Here is a 19,538-nt window from a genome sequence, read left to right on the forward strand (position 1 = left end):
CCCTTAGCAACCGCATGGCAACAAACGATTGAATAGAATAGAAGCTTTCATCTGCGAAAACTACAAACCTCAGGATCGTATTGTGGAGCTTTCTTGTTGCAAAGAAAACCTAACTGTAATTTTAAAATGGAGATATTTCAGTGTAGCAGAACACTAACAAGTTTATGAATTCTAGAACAGTGTGGATTCGCTAAACTGCCAAATGGTCGAGGCGGAAGAATTGACTTATGGACTTCATAACACGAGTCTCTTCTAAAAGCTGTGGTTTGATGTTTGCAGGATTCAGGAGCTTTAAGAAAGGATATTTTTAAACGAACTGAATCACAGAAGCATCTGAGGGTTGGTTTCAGCTGTAAGCTTTATTTGAACTCCTATTCGGCATACGACCTGTGAAAAGACGCGCTCATTTTAGCTAGCTGCCGATACAAATATGGTTGTTGAGAAGAAACTAAGCGCGGAAAAAGGCGATCACAAAGTCACTTTTACACTGACTATGGCTTTGGCTTTTCCGACAGGTTTGTGTTGTACAAAATTTTGATAATACTGTAAAATTTTAGCTTTGTGGTGTCGAGTTACATTGGTCTACATTGAGATAATCGAAGATAAGCCTTATAATTAATTTAAGTGCTATGTTTATTACTAGTAAACATCGTATAAACTAATCTTATTTTTAAATTTAAGTAAATAAGTTTACATGTACAATCTTAACATTATGTTATCATGGTTTGAGAGAGAAAGGTAAATGCTCATTTAAAATTGATGGTCAATTTCAGCTTTTTGGTTCATAATTGCACCTGTAACAAAAATTAATATTTAATTATTCTCCTGGACGAATATATAACTACAATACATGTGTCCCTTTAGTGTTTGTGCAGGATTCCCCTTGGAACTTGTGAAAAATAACCCATTTACAAGCAAAATCAAAACAGTCTGGTGCATAAATTCCTTGTGCTTATGTGGACATGCAGCCAAGAATCGTTATCATTATTATCATGTTCCCAGATCTTGTTGTCTTTTGTGTAAGATGCTGCCAGACCTGCCCAGAATTGTAAAGGATCGAGGCCCTAATATCTGAAATGCACGGGTTAAGTCAGTAGTATACTGTGAATGATCAAATAAACGCCCCTCGCAAATAAATGCCCCGTGTCTTATAGACCCCCCCCCCCCCCAAAGAATCACCTAAAAAACGAGGGAAATGGTCCACAGAGAAAAGTCATGCAATTTAGTCTCTAACTTGACTAAGACACTGAAGAGGCCAATGATGCAGCAACATGGTTGACCCAGATGAAGATAAAGACATGTACATTGATATCGAACTAACAACGACATCTCTAGGCTAAACGCATTAGTGCAGAATAGATTAGTCTCCTACTCACAAACTCTGTTTTCAAAGCAAACTGCACGCCTCATTAATTTGTTATGTTGACGAAAGGTCTCTATAATTTAAATGGCTCATATTTATTTCCCCCCCCTCAAGTAGGCCTAAAATTTAATAGATGCACTTGTAAACATTTATTATATTTGTAGATCATTTACAGTATATTAATTTAATTAATAATTGATGATTATTAATGTTTTGGTTATCAGATGATAGCGACCCAAAACCCATGACACGTGGTATGAATGGCTTGATGAAGGGAAAGCGTAAGTTATTTGAAGCTCCAAAACCTCACTATTACTATCATCTGGAATACAAGCTGTTTCCTAATGACCCTGATCCAGTGAAGGCTGATGTGGTTACCTATGGTGTGGCAGCCAAGATCTATTCTGAGAGTGATTCAAAAGTGTTGAAGACATGGCGGGATGGAGACAAAACCTGGGTTACTTGGACACACAGGTTTGTTCAATAATTACTACACTTACAGCTGTATCAGTCAAGTACGCAATGAGCTTGAGGGCAGTTTCCTGCCCAAGTTTTACTGTTTAAACTCTGCTGTTGTCAGGGACGACCTACAGCTAGTTTCCATTGGAAACATCTCGTGCTATTGACATCAGCAGTCTGTCGCACTTTTCAGTGATTATTAACTTTCGAACAAACGGGACTACTGATGTCAATAGCATGAGATGTTTCCAATGGAAACTACGTGTAGCTCTATTGCCCCTGACAACAGCAGAGTTTTAAATGGTAAACTTAGGCACAAAACTTCCCTTGTTGCATACTCAACTGATGAGCGTCGTTAATATCTACATTTTAGCATCAAAGAGCTATACAATACATGCAAAGGGCTCATGTTTGTACATGTTTATGTAACTGTAGTTTTCTTACATGCCTCACAGACCCAACTGCACATGTATGAAGGAATATAGGCATGCAATGCGTGCAAATAGTCCCTAGGCCTTAACACACATTGCTTGTTTGTTTGATAACTACATTACTGTTGATGTTATCCTTGAATTATAAAATGATTTTTTTGTTACAGTATTGACCTACAATGTACATGTACATGTATTAACTAAAGTTAATCATTATTTCTGGTTAATGTTATTATTCAGCCACACTGCGACCATCACCAAGGAAACACTTCTTCAGCTATTCAGCCATTCTATGGAGCTTAAGATCTGGGACACAAAAGACAAGGTGTCGCCGCGTGCACGGTTTGATAGACCCAAGGCGTTTCGGATCCCAGCCTCTAGGGGCGCGGAAGATTCAGAAGGGGGTAGTGGAGGTGTTCAGCAGATTGTTATGAGCCAACAGCAGTCATTTGAAAACACCCAGCCTAAACAGTCACGCACAACTCCTTTTCCAGGTGAATAAACATCAGAGGATGGCTTTTACAGCACTGTATAAGTATATAATGTGGGAGGCGCAATGGCCTAATGGTTAGCGCGCTCGACTCCGAGTCGAACGACCCGGGTTCGAGGCCTGGCCGGGGCGCTGCGTTGTGTTCTTGGGCAAGACACTTTACTCTCACAGTGCCTCTCTCCACCCAGGTGTACAAATGGGTACCGGCGAATTTACTGCTGGGGGGTAACCCTGCGATGGACTAGCATCCCATCCAGGGGGGAGTAGCAATACTCCTAGTCGCTTAATGCAACGGAAACCGAGAGAAGCTCCGGCTGTATGAGCCTCATGGCTCGGACACAGACTTTACCTTTACCATAAGTATATAATAAAATTTGTAAGGCACATCTACAGTGGCCTAATGGTTAGTGCGCTATCAAGCATTCTGGGCTTGAGCCATGGCCAGGGCTCTGGATTGTGTTCTCAGAGCTGTGCGAGTGCCACAGGTGACTTACTTTTGTCTTTAGGCCACTTGTATTACAGTTCTTATAACTTTGCTATCATAAAGGCTTTTAAGAGCTGGGCACCCAAGATTTCTTTCTTTTTTTTTTTTTAATGCTTACAACTTACAATGCTTACAACAGTAAAATACACACAAGGAAGGAAAAAAAATTTACAAAGGTAATAAATAAATGAAACTAAAAGAAACGATGTATTACAAATCTCTTCACTACTTAGCCATAAGTATGACCCAAGATTTCTTACATAGAGCGTTCGGGTGCCCTGAAATTATTCTAAGAGCACAGCTTTGGTTTTTGGGCAAGACACTACTCTCACAATGGCTCTCTCAACCCAGGTGTATTATCGATTATTATTATTATTATAAATGGGTACCAGCAAATTTAATGCCAAAGAGTAACCCTGCAATTGACTAGCATCCCATCTCAACCCTCCAAGTTGAGACCATTTTAGTCGCCATGGCGACCAACATTTTGAAGCTGGCAACTAAATTTGAACCAAGGTCGCCAGCCTGGCGACTAAAATTGAGAGGAATGATTGAAAGCATCAGCTTAATTTGGTGACTAAAGTGTTTCACTGGCGACCAAAACTTGAGTAGTTGGTGGCCAATTATGGCCACTAAGGAAAAAAATAAACTTGGAGGGTTGCATCTAGGGTAGCCTGCAGTTCAGGCGTTTTTCATCGGCTGTGACACAAGAGTATTAGCTTGTGATCAAGTAAATTTGCCGCCATGTTGGATGAGGGCGGAGAGAGGTTTTGAAGCTGGGAAAAAAGCATGAGGGGGGAGGTGGTAGGGGTGCTCACATTCAGCCTCACGCCTACTCCCTGGGGCTCGCCCAATCAAAATGAGTTTCCTTGCTTAAGGCTTCATCAGGGAAGATTAAAGAACTTTAGTCGCTTCATGCTATCGAAACTGGGATTGATCTGGCCTAAGGCTAATGGGCCACTAGACTCAGATGCAAACTTGTAACCTTAAGAATAAATCCTAATTACAAGTAGAACTGTACATCAGTATATTATTGTTGCTTTCATTAAGCTGACTTTTATCTTCTTTTTTTATTTTTGTAATGAAGATGATGATGGCCCTAAGCGACACTCCAAAACTGCTCAGACATTCCATCCAGGTTCACTAGATATGGGATCTATTGCTGACCCTAGCAGAGCCATAACTGCCCCATCGGTAAATAACAAACTTTACTGATAATGCCATGTACATAAAATTAATTCTAGTACTTACAATGTTATTCCACTCTTTTATTAGCAAGATGTGGTAGCTTAATTCTTCCATAACATACAGTAAATAAATGACTGTTAAACTTTTTGCATACAATTATTTCAAAAGTTGTTGCTGGAACAGGCCACATTTTATTCAGTAAAGTGATAAGTGTATTTACAAGTACATGTATCACTGCCGTGGTTATTGTCCACACAACAAATACAGAAACTTAATCTATTAATTTATGGGAACTAAATAAAGTTTGTGGTAGAATAAAGCAATTGAAGCAGGATCCTCCAGATTTCAAATCCAGCACCAAATAATACTTGCCCTCTCCCCCCCCCCCCTCACCCTGGAAATGCACCCCATGTGATACCACCCCAGGGGAGGTACTCCGGGATCCAAGTGACGGGGATGTGCGAAGGATTTTTTTGGGGTCGAAATTTTCGATTCCGGGATTTTTTTGGGTAGGAGAATTTGGCAGGTATTTTTTTTGGGTGACTTGATTTAAATAGGGGATTTTTTGGGTATTAAAATCAAACTAAAGTGCCTTGGCGCAGCCTTGGCAATTTAGGGGTAATTTGAATAGGGTTTTTTTTTTTTTTTTTTTGGTGCAGGGATTTTTTTGGGTAATGTCGGGAGACTTAGGGATTTTTTTGGGTCCTGAGTTTTGCCTCCATTCGATCATCCCCGTCACTTTGATCCCGGAGTACCCCCCTGGGGATACCACCCCCCCCCCCCCTTGTCTTATTCAACCATTTCAGGGCTCAGCTAGGTTCACTCGATGTTACAGGTGAAGATGTTGATTTGTGTCATCTTACACTTGCCTACAGAGCAAAAGGCTAAGGGTGATAATTTCAAATAAACGAATGCTTAAAAACTTTGACAGCCCTGGCCAGCACCTGTCTTGTTGTTAAAATTCTCGCACTGACAATTATTTTATGTTCCGTGTAAACAGACATTTCGCTCACTTTCTTTAACAACAAGCCCGTCAACTGCTACCGGTTTTGGCAGCATGGTCAAAGTTCAAGTGCGAGTCGATGAACAAGACACGCCCCAGTTTAGTCGCTTGGCAACCCTGGCTGGTGTCACCCCACCAATGACAGATGGAGACCTTCATTTTGCAGAGCAAAGACAAATTCGCTCACAGTCTCGTAAGGAAAGGTCTCACTCCAAGTCTGATGGAACAAGTAAGCAGTGATCTTTTGCTTTGTATTTTGGGTCATTGCAAAAAATGTACATTCTCATCGCCCCCCTCCTCCCCTCAACAGATGGCGTGGTTTTATTTAGTCCCCTCTCCACCCAGATTTTCTGGTCAATATACCTGGCCGTCCCTCTGGGATTATTTTCCTTAGCAAAAGACCTCCCCTGCCCTATAGATTTCCTTAGCAATAGAACCCTCTCCCACCCTGATCTCTGGAGTCCTCAAGCCCCATCCCCTTCTGCACTGATTTCTTGTTCAGTATACCTGGCCGTCCTGCTTAAATTTCCTTAAGAATATACCCCCTTCCTACCTGTTTTTTTTTTAGAGTCCTCGCCACTCCTCACTCACCTATGACAATTTCCTGTGTGGATTTTTTTGGGGGAATAAACCATTGGTACAATTCAAAAACATCAAAAACGATACGTATAAAAACAGTACCCATAGTGATTATTATTGTTAGTGTTCATTGAAAATGGTACATTTTATAAAGTGGCATGGAAGTGATACTTTTGTTGGGCGTCTCAGTCCCAGCATGTTCTGATTGGATCTAAATCTACATCACACTTTTGTTGAGCACAAGTGAATCATTTATTAGCCAACTTTTGTACTTTCATGTTTTCTTCTCATCCCCGCACCCCGCCCAGATATATAAAATGTACACTATATAGTATATTCTCTACCACTCTTGTGGTGTGGCAGTTTTGGGACAGTGTGGTCTGGGTGCTGACAGTAGCAACTAGCAGAGGCTATGCCAGGGTTAAATTCCGACAAACGACATGGCCCAAAAAATAGCAACAGCACATAAAATAAAATCACGACTTAAATTCCGACAAGGACAAGTAATTTTTCTTCAATTTTACTACCGACAGCAATGCAAAGTTTGATAAAACAGCGACACGGCACATTTTTAAATTTAGACAAGCAACACAGGAACCCCCCCGGCAGGGCCTCCTAGCAGTATGAGATAATGAGGGCCCCAGTCTAGCCCAGGATTTAGTGAACACCACTGATTTGTTACCTTAATTATTGTTTCTAGAAAAATGTTCTTCATTTATTCCTTAAATATTTTGAAATGTCTTTTTTTGTTTTTAGAAAAGAAGTCTTCACTTGTAAAGGGTGGTCCGTCCAAGAAAGACATTGCAATAGCAGAAGCACACAAAAGAATCCATGGCACTGCAACGCTATGCGTAAAAATGTACACTTTCTTCTCTGGAGTGAAATCAAACACCACCAAATTGGGAAAACCTGCAGGAAACATTGAGGAGTTGCTGCTGTCTGTTTCACTTGATAATGAGCTCTTGTCAGAAATTCAGAAGCGTGAGTTGAACCCAATGGTGATAAGAGTGTCGTCAGCAAGTGAGCTTCCCAACAAACCACTCACATATATGCAGCTGAAGGAAAAGTAAGCAGGACTTAACTCTTGTTTGTTTATTGTGTAACATGTGGAACCTTTCCCCCCTATAAATCCAGAGCCCCTTTTGGCGCAGGGCGCCAAAAGGGTTTAGGGTCAAGGTTTTTTTTTTTTTGTAAATCTTGTGGGTGGCATGGTGACAATGGTTAGTGCACTGGGCCGAGTTGTTTGAAAGACGATTAACGCTTACCCAGGATTAAAAGATGATCAAGATTTTAATTTCTCTTGTTTTAAAGGGGTTCCCAAAGCTAATATTTTGTTAAGTTTGAGATTGGTCCATGTCAAAACTGTGGGACAGAAAATATTAACAGAAAACCTCAACGAAATTATATAAAATTAAAATCAAATTTCACGCTAATCCTGGATTAGCTTAATCGTGCTTTGATCGAACAACCGGGCCCTGGACTCTAGGTTGAGCAGTCTGTTCAAGTCTTGGCCACTTATCGCAAGACATTTTACTCTGACTCATACTGCCTCTCTCCACTCAGGTGTATTATGGGCACTGTCCAACTTACACTGTTATGCTCGGGGGGGGGGGGTAACCCTGTAATGAACTAGCATCAGTCTCTTCTTGCTACACAAACCAGGGTAAGCCCCAACAGGATGGTACAATGATGGCCTGATACAGACTCTTTCAAAGTAAAATTCCAAATTCCTTATTGCAAGATTGTGTCAAACAAAAGAGGCCTTCCAAGGGGTAAAAGTGACAAGGTGCATGACCCTGGATACTGGCGACAGGAACATTTTACAGCGACAAGCGACATCATTACAGCACTGAAATGCGACAGCGATACAATAGGGTAAAAAAACGACAGCGACATTTGCAGCTGTTAGCTAGGCGACATGGGTTCTCAGAAACATGCGACATTGCGACACTGCTACCGCCCTTGGAAGGCCTCACAAATGGTTACTTGTATTGTCAGTGGTTAATTGATGTGTACTTTTTTCGTTACCATACATGATGTAGATGCCAGCCAGTGCATGTATCATACCAGTTCTACAAACAGCCTCTTCACGAGAGCACAGGGCGGGACCATGGCAGTGACGTCTACTGGGAGGATGTGAATGTGGTCCTTCTAGGCACCTTAGACAAAGGTGGTCTTGCAGAATATCTCCAGGGGCCACATTTCCAAATTGAGGTCCATGACAGAGATCGTAAGATTGAGCAAAAGAAACCCAAGCCCAGTTTGTTTGGCGAGAACCCAGAGGATGAGATGATCAACAATGTCAGCTTGGTGGCAGGTATGTGAAACAGTTTTTTAATCCCAACTTAAATGCATGTATGAATTCTCTTTTGTGCATCTCCAATGTGCCTATGATTCCAGGCGGTACTGTACATGTAAATGTGGTCAATTTGCACTTAGCTTCGAGATCACTAGCTTCTAGGTAGCCGACTCAAATATAAGAGGAAACAAAGATTTCAAATAAGCATGCTAGTTGAAATCCCAACTGGCAGAAGGTTTTAAGGAGGTTTTTAGACCATTGCCCCGAACTACTTGCTTGTTCAGTCCCTAAAGCCCCTTCTCAGCTCGCTTTGCTTGCCGATCAGATCGGGAGCCTGCTCGCAGGCTAATTCAGTCACTGTGTATCTTATTGTATTTTAGTTCAGCGGACTGTGAAACAAAAAGAACTCAAGATCACCCTTTACAAAATAGTGACAAAACTTTATTTACCTTATTGTTACTTATTTTCGCAGGACTTCATTTTTGCGATTTTCGCGATTTTCAAAAAAGCGCGAGATTAAAGACCCGCAAAAATTTATTTTAAATGTTTTCTATTGTATTTTATATGTTAATTACATGTACGTATTTTTGGCCAAATCGCGAAAATTTAGTCCCACGAATTATGCCCGTTCCATTTTCGCGAAATAAAGTTCCCGTGAAAATAAGTAACAATAAGGTACTTAGAAATAACTGTTGTTTCACTGCAGGTCGTCGCACTACTCACAATCCATTCACAAGTCGTGATAAGCCTTGGGACCCATATGGCATTGCCAAATTTGACCTGTCAGGGCTGTTACTGGGTCAGAAGTACCTGTACTTGAGATCTCCTATTCACTGCTGTCCTTTGCCAGATACTCACTCAGGGCTCCAGAAACCAGATGGAGCTATTGTGGGTCAGCCAGGAAATGTCGATGGGCCAGGTACATGTATGGTATTGCTTTGTTCTGTAGACCGGTTTTCACTTGTGTGTCGGAAGTAATTCGCATTTGCTTTAGTTTTGCATTACTACACTTAGTGATTGGTTTAAAAATCTCGCGCCTCTTTCTTGACCAATCAGAAGTGAAACCAAAACCAATCGTGACCTGCCCACACATGTTTTCGTGCTCTTTGTGTCAGCTACTTTTACAGGTATTTACTTTGCATTTTGACTGGTTCACTGGATTGTCTGTGTCTTTTGTGATTGGGCAGAGTGATTACTTTGCATTTCGTTTCACAACACTCAATTATGGTATATGCTCTTTTGCTCAGAGAGCAGCCAACCTTTTAAATACGGAGTAAATTAGGTTGAACTCATTGAAATCAGAATTCAATTTCGTGACTGCATGAATTCGAGTCAATAATTTGAAACGATGCAAATTGATAATTACATGCATGCGTTTTCTTTTTTGAAGGGTGAAGCACTTTTTGTGTTGATTGCCAAAAACGCATCAGCTTACTGTGTACAAGTATGGTGACGTGCAAATGTATGCATAAGTAAAAACTGACACCTTTTTCGTGCACCAAGAGAACAAGAGATCACCCGGTCTTGATTCCTGTTTGAAATCCATTTTATTTAGTAAAATGTGTGGTCATACTACCCATAGTACTTCCAAAATTTGTTGTTATTTAGTACAATGAAATGAACTTTTCTTTTTTAGAGGATAAACCCATGCCAGTTGCTAACTACCTGGAGTGTGGCAGTGAGTTGAAGATTAAGGTCGACCTGGCTTTTCCGCTAAATGCTTCAGAAGAAGACATAAAGGCAACAGAAACAACTCCAATAGATGAGGTATGATGTTTAATTTACGCACACTCAGTATATTACTCTTGCGTGAAGTCCGGTTTTTTTCTAATAGCTCGTTAAACCAAAACGAAAGTGAGGGTCCTGAAGTTAGGCCATAAAATCCCATTCCCAGCGTATTGTTTTCCCGATTTTCCAAATCCCAGTCCCAGTTCTATTGTTTATTTGTTAGTGATTCTCAGTCCCATGACCCAATTCCTATTTTCCCAGTGAAAATTTGCCCAAATCCCAGTTCCCATTTTACCCCTTCAGGACCCTCTTAAGTTAGCACTCTCTCGACAACCACCACAAACGAAATAAACGCATTGAAACAATCAAAACTCGAACCGACATGTGCAATGTGCAATGTGCAACCCTCGCCAAGCGAGCTATACAAACGCCGGAAAACGGCCATCGGTCCTGGCGAACAGGCAATCCGCTTTCCATTCTTTTCGTATTGATGGAAGACAGACGCGATTTATTCCTTGACATTTTTTAACCTTCATGTTTCATTTTTCCACAGTGTCCATTCGGTCGTGTTATCTACGTATTTGAATACAAGAATGCTCCTTTTCTCCGCCAACTTCAGTCTGAGATTACGGCCGTGAATGCTGAGGCACTGGAACTAGACACGTTACCGCAGCACGTGATTGAGGCTGCTCTGTCAACCTACAAATTGTCAAAGTAAGTACGAATGGAAAGTTCTTCAATAGCTTCTGAACATTAAAACCATCGTGAACACAGAACGAAATCATAACCGCCTCAAATAGTGCGGTGAAACAATCAGAAGTTGATACATAAACATGCTACCAGTGCGAAGCGCGGGAGAACATGTAGCTTGAATAAAACGCGGGAAACGTGTACCGATGCCGAGCGCGGACAAGTGAGGAATTGTTCCCAAGCGAGGAAAAACTCACCGCAGGCTAGGTGCTTAGCGGTGGAAAATCGCACCGTAGTTACATGTAAAATTACGATTGATTTATGCTTTAAATCTCATTGACCGAAATCGCAGCAAGAACGGAGCGTCTTCTCTTTTTAATGATATACAGTTGGTAAATGCTTTGGAAATCGATAGATAAGAAAACGCGAACTGATAGTTTTCGACGTCAACAAAATGCTACAAAAAAGGAGTAAAGCTGTTTCCACGAATAAGGACTGAAGCGTCCATAAGTTCTTTTGGAATTCCAGATTAAAAATATCGGTGCAAATGTTATTTAATTTTTATTTTCATTTATTCAGAGATCAAAGAAAGAACAAGAAACTGGACATCATTACAGGATTTCAGGTCGGACTTTCAGCTTCAATATTGTAACAGTTACACCTTCTTGTTAGTTTGTTATGAAAAGTCTTTCCACGTACAACTTCTTTCTTGATCTTTCGTTCTGTTTGTTTATCAGGTTCTTGATGGCCAGTATCACGTGTTTGTGTTAGAAGGCCTGGGCGCGAAGGGCATCAAAAGACTCTGGGAAAAACTACCCAGACCACAGGAGGAAGGTATGATCTTAGAGTCATCGAGTGGGTAAAGAAATAGTTAATGTTCTCAGTGTTGTAGTAAAGTTTTTGCGCAAAATTGTTAGTAAAACTGTACGAACATTTTCCACAGTGCATGATTGTTTCAGTTTTTGTGTCTGATTCGAAGGGGAGAATTGAAATCCCCAAATCGGAAAATCAAGAACTTTTAACCAGTAGCAGAAAAATCGCGTTTTATTTTTGTTTTTAATTGTCCAAAAAGATGGCATCCTTGCTTACAAACGAAACATCTGGCTGTCTCGTAAGATGCTCGACAGGGCAACCCGTTATTCGAGGCGGCTAGCTGAGTCAGTCAGTCAGTCAGTCACTCACTCATTCACTCAGTCAGTCAGTCAGTCAAATATAACCAACCTATCAATCAGTCAATCAATCGGACGGTTTGTCAGTCAGTCAGTCAGTCAGTCAGTCAGTCAGTCAGTCAGTCAGTCAGTCAGTCAGTCAGTCAGTCAGTCAGTCAGACAGTTAGTCCAATAGCATTCTTTATACATTGTATAACAGCAAGGACAACAAACAGGTGTTGCATAGCATTGCATTACTTGTAACCATTTGTTATTTACTGAATCTTATTTGTTTTGTTTGCTCTCAACCCTTCAGATATCACCAAGTTTAATGTTCTCTACAACTCGGACCTGAGGTTTAATGAGCGTTTGTATGCGTCGCTCGATGTGGACTTGTGCCGAGTCAGACTTCACGAGCCACTGGAGGTTATAGTCCAGAATCCATTGCTGTACGTTAGAGACCTCGTACCTAAACCTTGCTTTGACGCGCTGGCGAAACTGGACCAGGTGTGAAACTTGAATGTTTGCTGGACGATACATGTAATTCGTTAGCGTGGTATTTTATTTTGGTCTACTCTAAATTTGGGTTCAGTGCTGTTAGAGTAAAGGAGTAAAATTGTGAGGGAAACAAAACCTACGCAAAATTTGAAAAAAAAAATAACATAAAATTATGGGACAGGTCATTGTCATGGCTTTCCAGGTGGCAATCCTCCCCTAACCTCCCCCCTCTCCCCTTCCGCCTTTCTAAATCCCTCCCCGAAAAGTTGCATAGCGGTTAGTTTGACGGTTAGATTTCACTCATTGAACAACTGAAAGTCCAACAAAGTCCTCCCTTCTGCAGTAAAGATAACCTTCATTTGACAGTTGACTATTTAATTTTAATTCATTTATGCTTTACACGGAAAGTAATTCCCTTACTGTGCGTGGAAGGTACGGCGTCATTTTTGGAAACTAGATACCCCCAAAGATTTTCTTCAATAGCCCTTTCTCGCTTGAAAATTTTGCCAGAGTTTATTTTAATTATTTTGTTTTTAATAAGTTCTCCTTACTCGTTTTATTCAGATGTTGAAAGTGACAAAACTCCGCGAAGTGACTCGTAACGACTTGTTCCCATCCGCTGACATGGTCATCTCCATGAGCCGCGAATTTGGAGTACCGCTGACCGCTGAAGATTTCGGAGGTGAGTTATACATTAGTAACCAGGCCGTTACGACCATTTGTCGTCCTCACCCTGCCCCCTACCGTAGCCTACCCCCACCCAGAACCCCCTGTCTTGGCTGCAGTTTGACAACCAACAAAGACGATTGAAGCAGTTCTTAGCTTTTTAGGGCAGAAAATTTAATGTAGTTTCTGTGCCCTCTGTTATGGAAAACTCAGGCTTTAACTGAGGGCGACAGGTAGGATATTTGTTATTTGACAACGAATCCTGCTCTAATCAGTGAGCGTTTTTCCTTGAATACTTTACTCAATCTTTCCTGAATCTTCCATTTTCCAGATCTTCTTTATCTTGCTTCTGTGCTAGTTTCCTCTTGGATCTTGTGGAATACACTGTACTTTGCAAATTGTGAGGTATATTTTCACGTGGAATCCTTTCTTCTTTCAACTTACACTATTGTCTGGAGGATTCTGTTGAGGTCTGTAGTGTTTGGTGGCTTTTGTCTACGTGAGTAGTGCAACACCACGTACTTTGTCAAGTTGCGTTAGCTTTCGTCACCTTCCTGCTTGACGCTGGTTTAATAGTAAGACTTGTTCAGATCTGTAGGTTTTGGGGAAAAACACTTACATTGTAAGTGACCACCATGAGCGTGCTTTTGGCTGTTCCTGCTCTTCTCAGTCTCTCAAGACCTTCGTGCTTGTTGTATACGATACTCTTGGGTTTCTTGATATTTAGTACCTTATCTGTGTAAAGCTTTTAAATGAGGTGCTTCGTCTATTCAGTTTCTGGCATCTTAGATCTCATCACCTTAGTGTTTCTACTGCTTGAGGTTCTTCTCGCAGTACTAGTGTTTTCTACGGACCTTCTGGTGCTTCCAGGTACTTTGGGTAGAAGTACAATCTACTTTTTTCGGCGTGAAACAACAACAACAACAACAATATTTAGTGCACTCTTGTCCTTACAAAAATTATTAATACAAAAAGTAATTAAAATACAGTTTGAATCTTTCGACATATGCATCATCAAGATTTCAGTTCTTGAAAGGTCAGTAACAGATCAGACAGGCTACTTTTTATCATTAACATTCTTCTGAAAATTTCTTAAAGGAATTTCTAGTCTATTCCTAGAATCTCGTTCTATTGTTAGCTATTCTCATTTCCTTATGGTTTTCTTTCATTTGCTGATTACTTTCTAAAACATGATACCATTGTTACTGGGTTATCTTTCATCAAAGTGTGATTGACTTTGAGTTTCTATTCTTTGCTGATTCGTTCGTTCAATAAGCACCATAAATAATCTTCATCTTACTTTTTCTGTTCTCTCCCGAACTGATGCAAAAAAAAAACCGCTTCCACAAGCCACTTAAAATGGAAGAACTGTATATAACTACCCATTTTTCATGTGATAACTCAGAAAACTGTTGACGCTCCGCCTTGCTCTGTTTTAACCAAGAATTCTTTCTGCTTTCTGTTTATCTTCTTAAAGGTCGTTTTATTGTGAATCGTGGCCTTTTTTAACATTCTAACTGTCTATCTTTTTTATGGTGCTTGTTGGTGTTTGTTTATTCGTTTTTATGTTGGAGTATTTTCATTTTTCACGTCTTGATTACGTTTTTTCTTTTCTTTAGAACTGGAATCCAGCAGTGGCTCCGAAAAGGAAGAGGCTGGCACGGGTAACCTACTGGAGGAGCCTAGACCCAGGACCACGCGGCCATGGACGCCCTTGTCACTTTTCAACTCAGATTATGTCGCGATGCTCAAAGAACGAGAACAGACCCTTATACAACACGACTTCATCAAAGAGAACATTGTAAGTGAAATACATTTTGATCATAATGTATACTTTTCAAGCACTCTTGAAAGTGTGAATTTGCTTGCATATTCAAACTGGTTTTGACTAGTAAGTGGCAACATGTGACTTTATGTATTTGTATTACAGCAAGGCGCCCATGGGACCACTTTATCACACTTCGTGAGAAATCCAATCAGAAGTCCTGCCAGCGATCCACGGTGATTGGAAAACGACGAAAGAGTGTTAAAGTGGCCGGGCGCCGCTGTAAGCCAAGGCCCTAATAAAATTTCTTATTTTTCTACGAAGAATACAATAAGGAAGCCAAGTTACTTATCACTTTTTAAATGTTTTAATTTCAGTTAAGGACACGGACAACAGAACCGAAGAGAAGACCACAAACCATTGCCGTGGACATTACTGAACTTCATCAGCAAACTGCACACAACTATAGCATACAGACATTAAACTCTACTGAGCTGGCGAAAGAGAAGCTTAGACAAGTTTTAGCAAAGGTATGTGCTTTTAGAAAGCCCCCTTGTGGTCTCCACGAAATGTTTTTACTTCGTGTACGATGCGAAACTCGCGCCTTATCTGAAAATACTCTTACGCCCGCTTCACATGTGAAGCAAAGGCGGGAATTTCATGGCATGCGTCATCAGAGTCAAAAGCTGATTGGCTGAGCGTTAATACCAGACGGTGAGACCACTCATATCACGTTCATTTGAATGGCTTCCGTAATTACAGGTGACACCTGAGTCAAGCGTAAAGAGAATTCGTAGGTAGCAAAATTAACCTTTCAACTGTTATTGTTCATTTTTTTTTTAGGATGAAGATCGTCGTTTTACTTACTGTCCTCAGTACAACTCGGCCACGGTTCTCCCCATCCATCCAGAGACTGTAAAGAAACAAGATCTCATGGACTCTAAAGAATTGTGGAGAACTGATAAAGGATTTATTTTCCCTGGAAAGAAGACCTCTTTAGTGTCAAACGTACATCCTAAGAAACCAGACTCCGCTCGGGTGGACGAACTTGAAAAGGTACCTGGATAGATAGCTAGAAACAAGTCTTTTCGTAACAACGATGAAGTAAACAAAAAGTTGAACCAGTGTAACAGTTCAGAGGTTTAACAGAACATGCAGAGGTTTAAAAACACCGTATTTTCATTGTCAAATTACCTGTGAAATTACCCGTCGCGTCGGTTTTTGTTAGAAATCTGCCTAGAAAATTTATTTTATAACTTGTGCTTAGTCGTTCTTTCATTTCTTTGCAGCCGTGGAAGGAGAACATTCTCCATGCAAACATCTTGAAACCAACTGTAAATAGGTAAGCTTGTGCATTGTGTAACGATTCATGCCGCCTATCTCCTAAATTCGGTTCTTTTTTTCTTTTCTTTTTTTTTAACGCCATCAGAGAGTAGAATTTGTAGGGATGACTCCTACCTACTGATTGCCAGACGTAGCTTTATGGTGTGACGTATATGACGTATTACCCGGTTAACCAATCAGAACAAACGAGTTTTCTCAGCCAATCAGGTGCAAAATCAAAACCAACCGCGAATTGGGTTCTCAAGTTTTCCCGCACTCGCTTTGCATCGGTTGCGCAGTGTCATTGCGAGCTCTACCAATAATAAATGCAATGTAGCCTAGATTTTCCAGGTTTCCTTTTTGTAAATCCTCCTCAATCTTTCTCATTGTTAACCCTCCTTGTTCGGTTTTGCGGGATTAGAATTACCTCTTAGGTGTACATTTTGTATTTCTACCTAAATAAAGTATTATTTAACTATACATTCGATTTGAAAGTAATTTTGTATATCATAGAAAATAGCTTCTTTGAATTTAAGGGGACTACGTCACGGGGATTCGCAATTTTTGATCCTGTCTGAAATTTTAATTAGTGGTGGCAACTAACCTAATAACATTATTTTTGAACATCTAAAGAAATTATACCTTATAATTGCGGAAGAATCAGCTACGCTATCAATATCGATCGAAGACGCGGGAACACTGAACGTGCAACTTTCTCCGTTCCACCGAACCATCCGCAGCCAAGACGCATGCTTATACAGTTCAGTGCTCTATATAGCATAAAGTGGACTTATTTTTGGCGCACATATTATTTTCGTTCAGAATCCGTGACAAAACCCAATGCAAGATGTTCTAACCCAACAGGGAAAACTTCCGTGGGATACCGGGACGCCGACTAAACCGTTTCCATCCGAACCATCCGCAGCCATAGACGCATGCTTATTAACAGTTTCGTGCTCTATATAGCAATTGTTAATAAAAATGGACTTTATTTTTAGGTGCTGCAACATAAATGTTAATATTTGTCGGTTCAAAAATCAGTAAAATCCGTGTCATACCCTATATGCAATGTGTTGATGTTGTTTTCTTAACCCAACAGGGAAAACTTTCCGTGGGATTACAGGGACGCCGACTTAAACTTGCTTTCTGTTCCACCTCCGTTCTTCGATAAAAACCCAGTGCTGTCTGTTCACGCCGCCGGTGACACAAAAGAACAAGAAGAAACTGAAGCGGCAGAGAGACACACTCGTCAATGGCAGGAAAGAATTGTTGTGGACGATACAATTTTCCGCACGCATCGTTGTTTAACGGAAACAGAACTCAGGCACCGAGGTCGAAAAGCGTCAAATCAGCTCGCAAAGCTAGAAGGACTTCTTAAAAACAACCCGAAAAAATTCTCACTTTCGAGAGCTGGACTAACTGTTGAAGAAATCCCGCCGTTGGGTGTGGTCGTTAATCCGAACGTCGATACACCCGCAAGGAAAACTGGGAAATTAGTTCCAATCGCAAGGGATCACAAGGAGCAGGGACAATGGGGATTTTATCCGGGACCTTATGAGAAGGAGGGCTGGCTTCTAGAGAAGAATAAGGTGCCAATACCTGATCAGGAGCATGAGAAGTTTAGGAGCCTCAAGGGACACGATTTCAGGTACTTTGGTTAAAATGTTGTTGATGATTATCGCATGTATAGGTAAACAGAGGGCGTCATTAAAGTGTCTACCTAACGTCGAGCAGTCTGCAGTAGTTTCTGAGATAGGGGAAGCCATACGAGCTTAGTGGCATCAGGCCGGAGGAAGGAGAAGCGAGGAGAGCTACTTCCCCGGAGGAGCAAGTCCACGCAGGGTACCCCCGGAGAGCGCCGGACCCAAACACCTGGGTGGAGAGAGGCAGGAGAGAAAGTGTCTGCCCAAGAACACAACGCAGCGCCCCGGCCGGCCCGAACCCGGCCGCTGACCGGGCGGCGCACTAACCATAGGCCACCGCGCCTCCCACAGTAGTTTTTTAACCGCCGAGACTGATTCAAAAAGCTGACAGTTTGATCGCTTCAGCCCTTTGTCCACGACTACCGGCTGGCAGATGCCCGAAACGCCAGCATTTTGAGCTTTTCACCGCGGTTTTTAAACCATTAAGAAATTTAAAACATTTCCCGTGCTTTTACTGAGTAATCGAAAAACGGGTTGAGTTTTGGAAGAGCTGGAAATAGTGTAGATAAGGATCACGAGCCGAAAGTGACCAGTGTTTCCACGGTTTTTCGAGTTCTCCCATAATTTCTTCGAGTGTTTCTGTTATTCTGTAGAAACATTCAGTGGACAAAGAAAGTGTCACAGCTTTGGGTTTTCCAAAACTTTTTCATATGGCAAGCGATCGGTAATGGGGTTTTCTCAGTTCGTAGCTTTACGAGTTTTCTTTAACTATAGAAACACCATAGAGGACAAAATGATTTATATTTCGGTTAGAAAATATTACTCATCAAGTTTTATCTGTTTCTGTAGAGATCGAGACTGATATATAGAATCTCGGCTTTTGGCCAATCAGAGCGCGCTTATTTAGCCTGCGTAGCAGGCGCCTGTGCTTTTTTAGTTTTTGGGAAATGCGATAGGCGCGAGATCGCGAAACGGCCACGCGAAGAAAAGAGAAAAGGGAGGCCTTCTTTCTTTTTCCCTCGCGTGGCCGTCTCGCGCCTTTCGCATTTCCCAAATGCGCGCCCAAAAAATACACAGGCGCCTGCCACGCAGACTAGCGCTGTTTTTAAGCCAGACAACCATTGAGAGTACGCGTTATTTATTATAATAACAATTTTAACAATATCTCTTTTCTTTCTATGCACCAGGTTATACTACAATGACAAAGACGTCCTCTGTCGCCGGCCTATTGAACCTTTACAAGATGAAGAAAGAGACAACCATCTTTTTCGTGTTGCAGACATTTGCAGCTGACGGGCGCTGCTAAAGCATCCTCATTTTTCAATTACCTCTGTGTACGGCGAAAATGGCTCTGACATTTCAGTAGCGGAGTTGTTTCTCACTACGCCGCGCTATAGGAGAACTGTTTCCCTTGCGAAGAGTTTATAGATATCATAAATCGTTTATAACAGACTATATCACAGAAACGTTTGGAATGTTTTTCATAAATTTATTTTAAATTATTTCATATGTACAAAAGAAAAGCTCTTCTCCATTTTACTAGCGGTAATGCAATTACATGTACAGCTACTTATATCGGATAAAAACATCGCCTTGGTTTTAAATATGCATTTACGTATTTTGCAAAATTTTCAAATAGGTTTAAAGGCCAGAACAAAAAAGATCCGGCCGCTTTTCACCAAGGTTACCTAATAAAATATACCTTTTGAGAAATCTTTTCCGTCTCGTTTATTTAGTATATAAAGTATTTTCAATTTAAATTTCCCCCTTTCCCCTGTTCT

General features: G+C 41.0%; 1 protein-coding gene across 1 annotated transcript; it reads left to right on the forward strand.

The window, feature by feature from the left end:
* Positions 1–18: 18 nt before the first annotated feature.
* Positions 19–19,468, forward strand: LOC144629300 (uncharacterized). The gene is made up of 20 exons (XM_078487522.1): positions 19–515; positions 1,588–1,837; positions 2,494–2,747; positions 4,315–4,421; positions 5,416–5,647; positions 6,754–7,063; positions 8,040–8,314; positions 9,003–9,215; positions 9,933–10,063; positions 10,578–10,738; positions 11,294–11,339; positions 11,452–11,548; positions 12,179–12,369; positions 12,925–13,042; positions 14,646–14,827; positions 15,169–15,321; positions 15,635–15,847; positions 16,081–16,133; positions 17,214–17,762; positions 18,945–19,468. Exons 1-20 carry the CDS (start codon positions 431–433, stop codon positions 19,048–19,050), a joined length of 3,726 nt encoding a protein of 1,241 aa, XP_078343648.1. The 5' UTR covers positions 19–430; the 3' UTR covers positions 19,051–19,468.
* The last annotated feature ends 70 nt before the right edge of the window (positions 19,469–19,538 follow it).

Source organism: Oculina patagonica, chromosome 10, assembly GCF_052425735.1.
Source record: "Oculina patagonica isolate OP01 chromosome 10, crgOcupat, whole genome shotgun sequence".
Lineage (NCBI taxonomy): Eukaryota > Metazoa > Cnidaria > Anthozoa > Scleractinia > Oculinidae > Oculina > Oculina patagonica.

Bases quoted from the DNA above. Each gene is read 5' to 3' on its own strand.
- LOC144629300 (XM_078487522.1), top strand. From the start codon at position 431: ATGGTTGTTGAGAAGAAACTAAGCGCGGAAAAAGGCGATCACAAAGTC. The intron at 14,828-15,168 runs GTAAGTGAAATA...TTTTAATTTCAG, and splicing joins ACTTCATCAAAGAGAACATT to TTAAGGACACGGACAACAGA. The intron at 17,763-18,944 runs GTACTTTGGTTA...TCTATGCACCAG, and splicing joins CTCAAGGGACACGATTTCAG to GTTATACTACAATGACAAAG.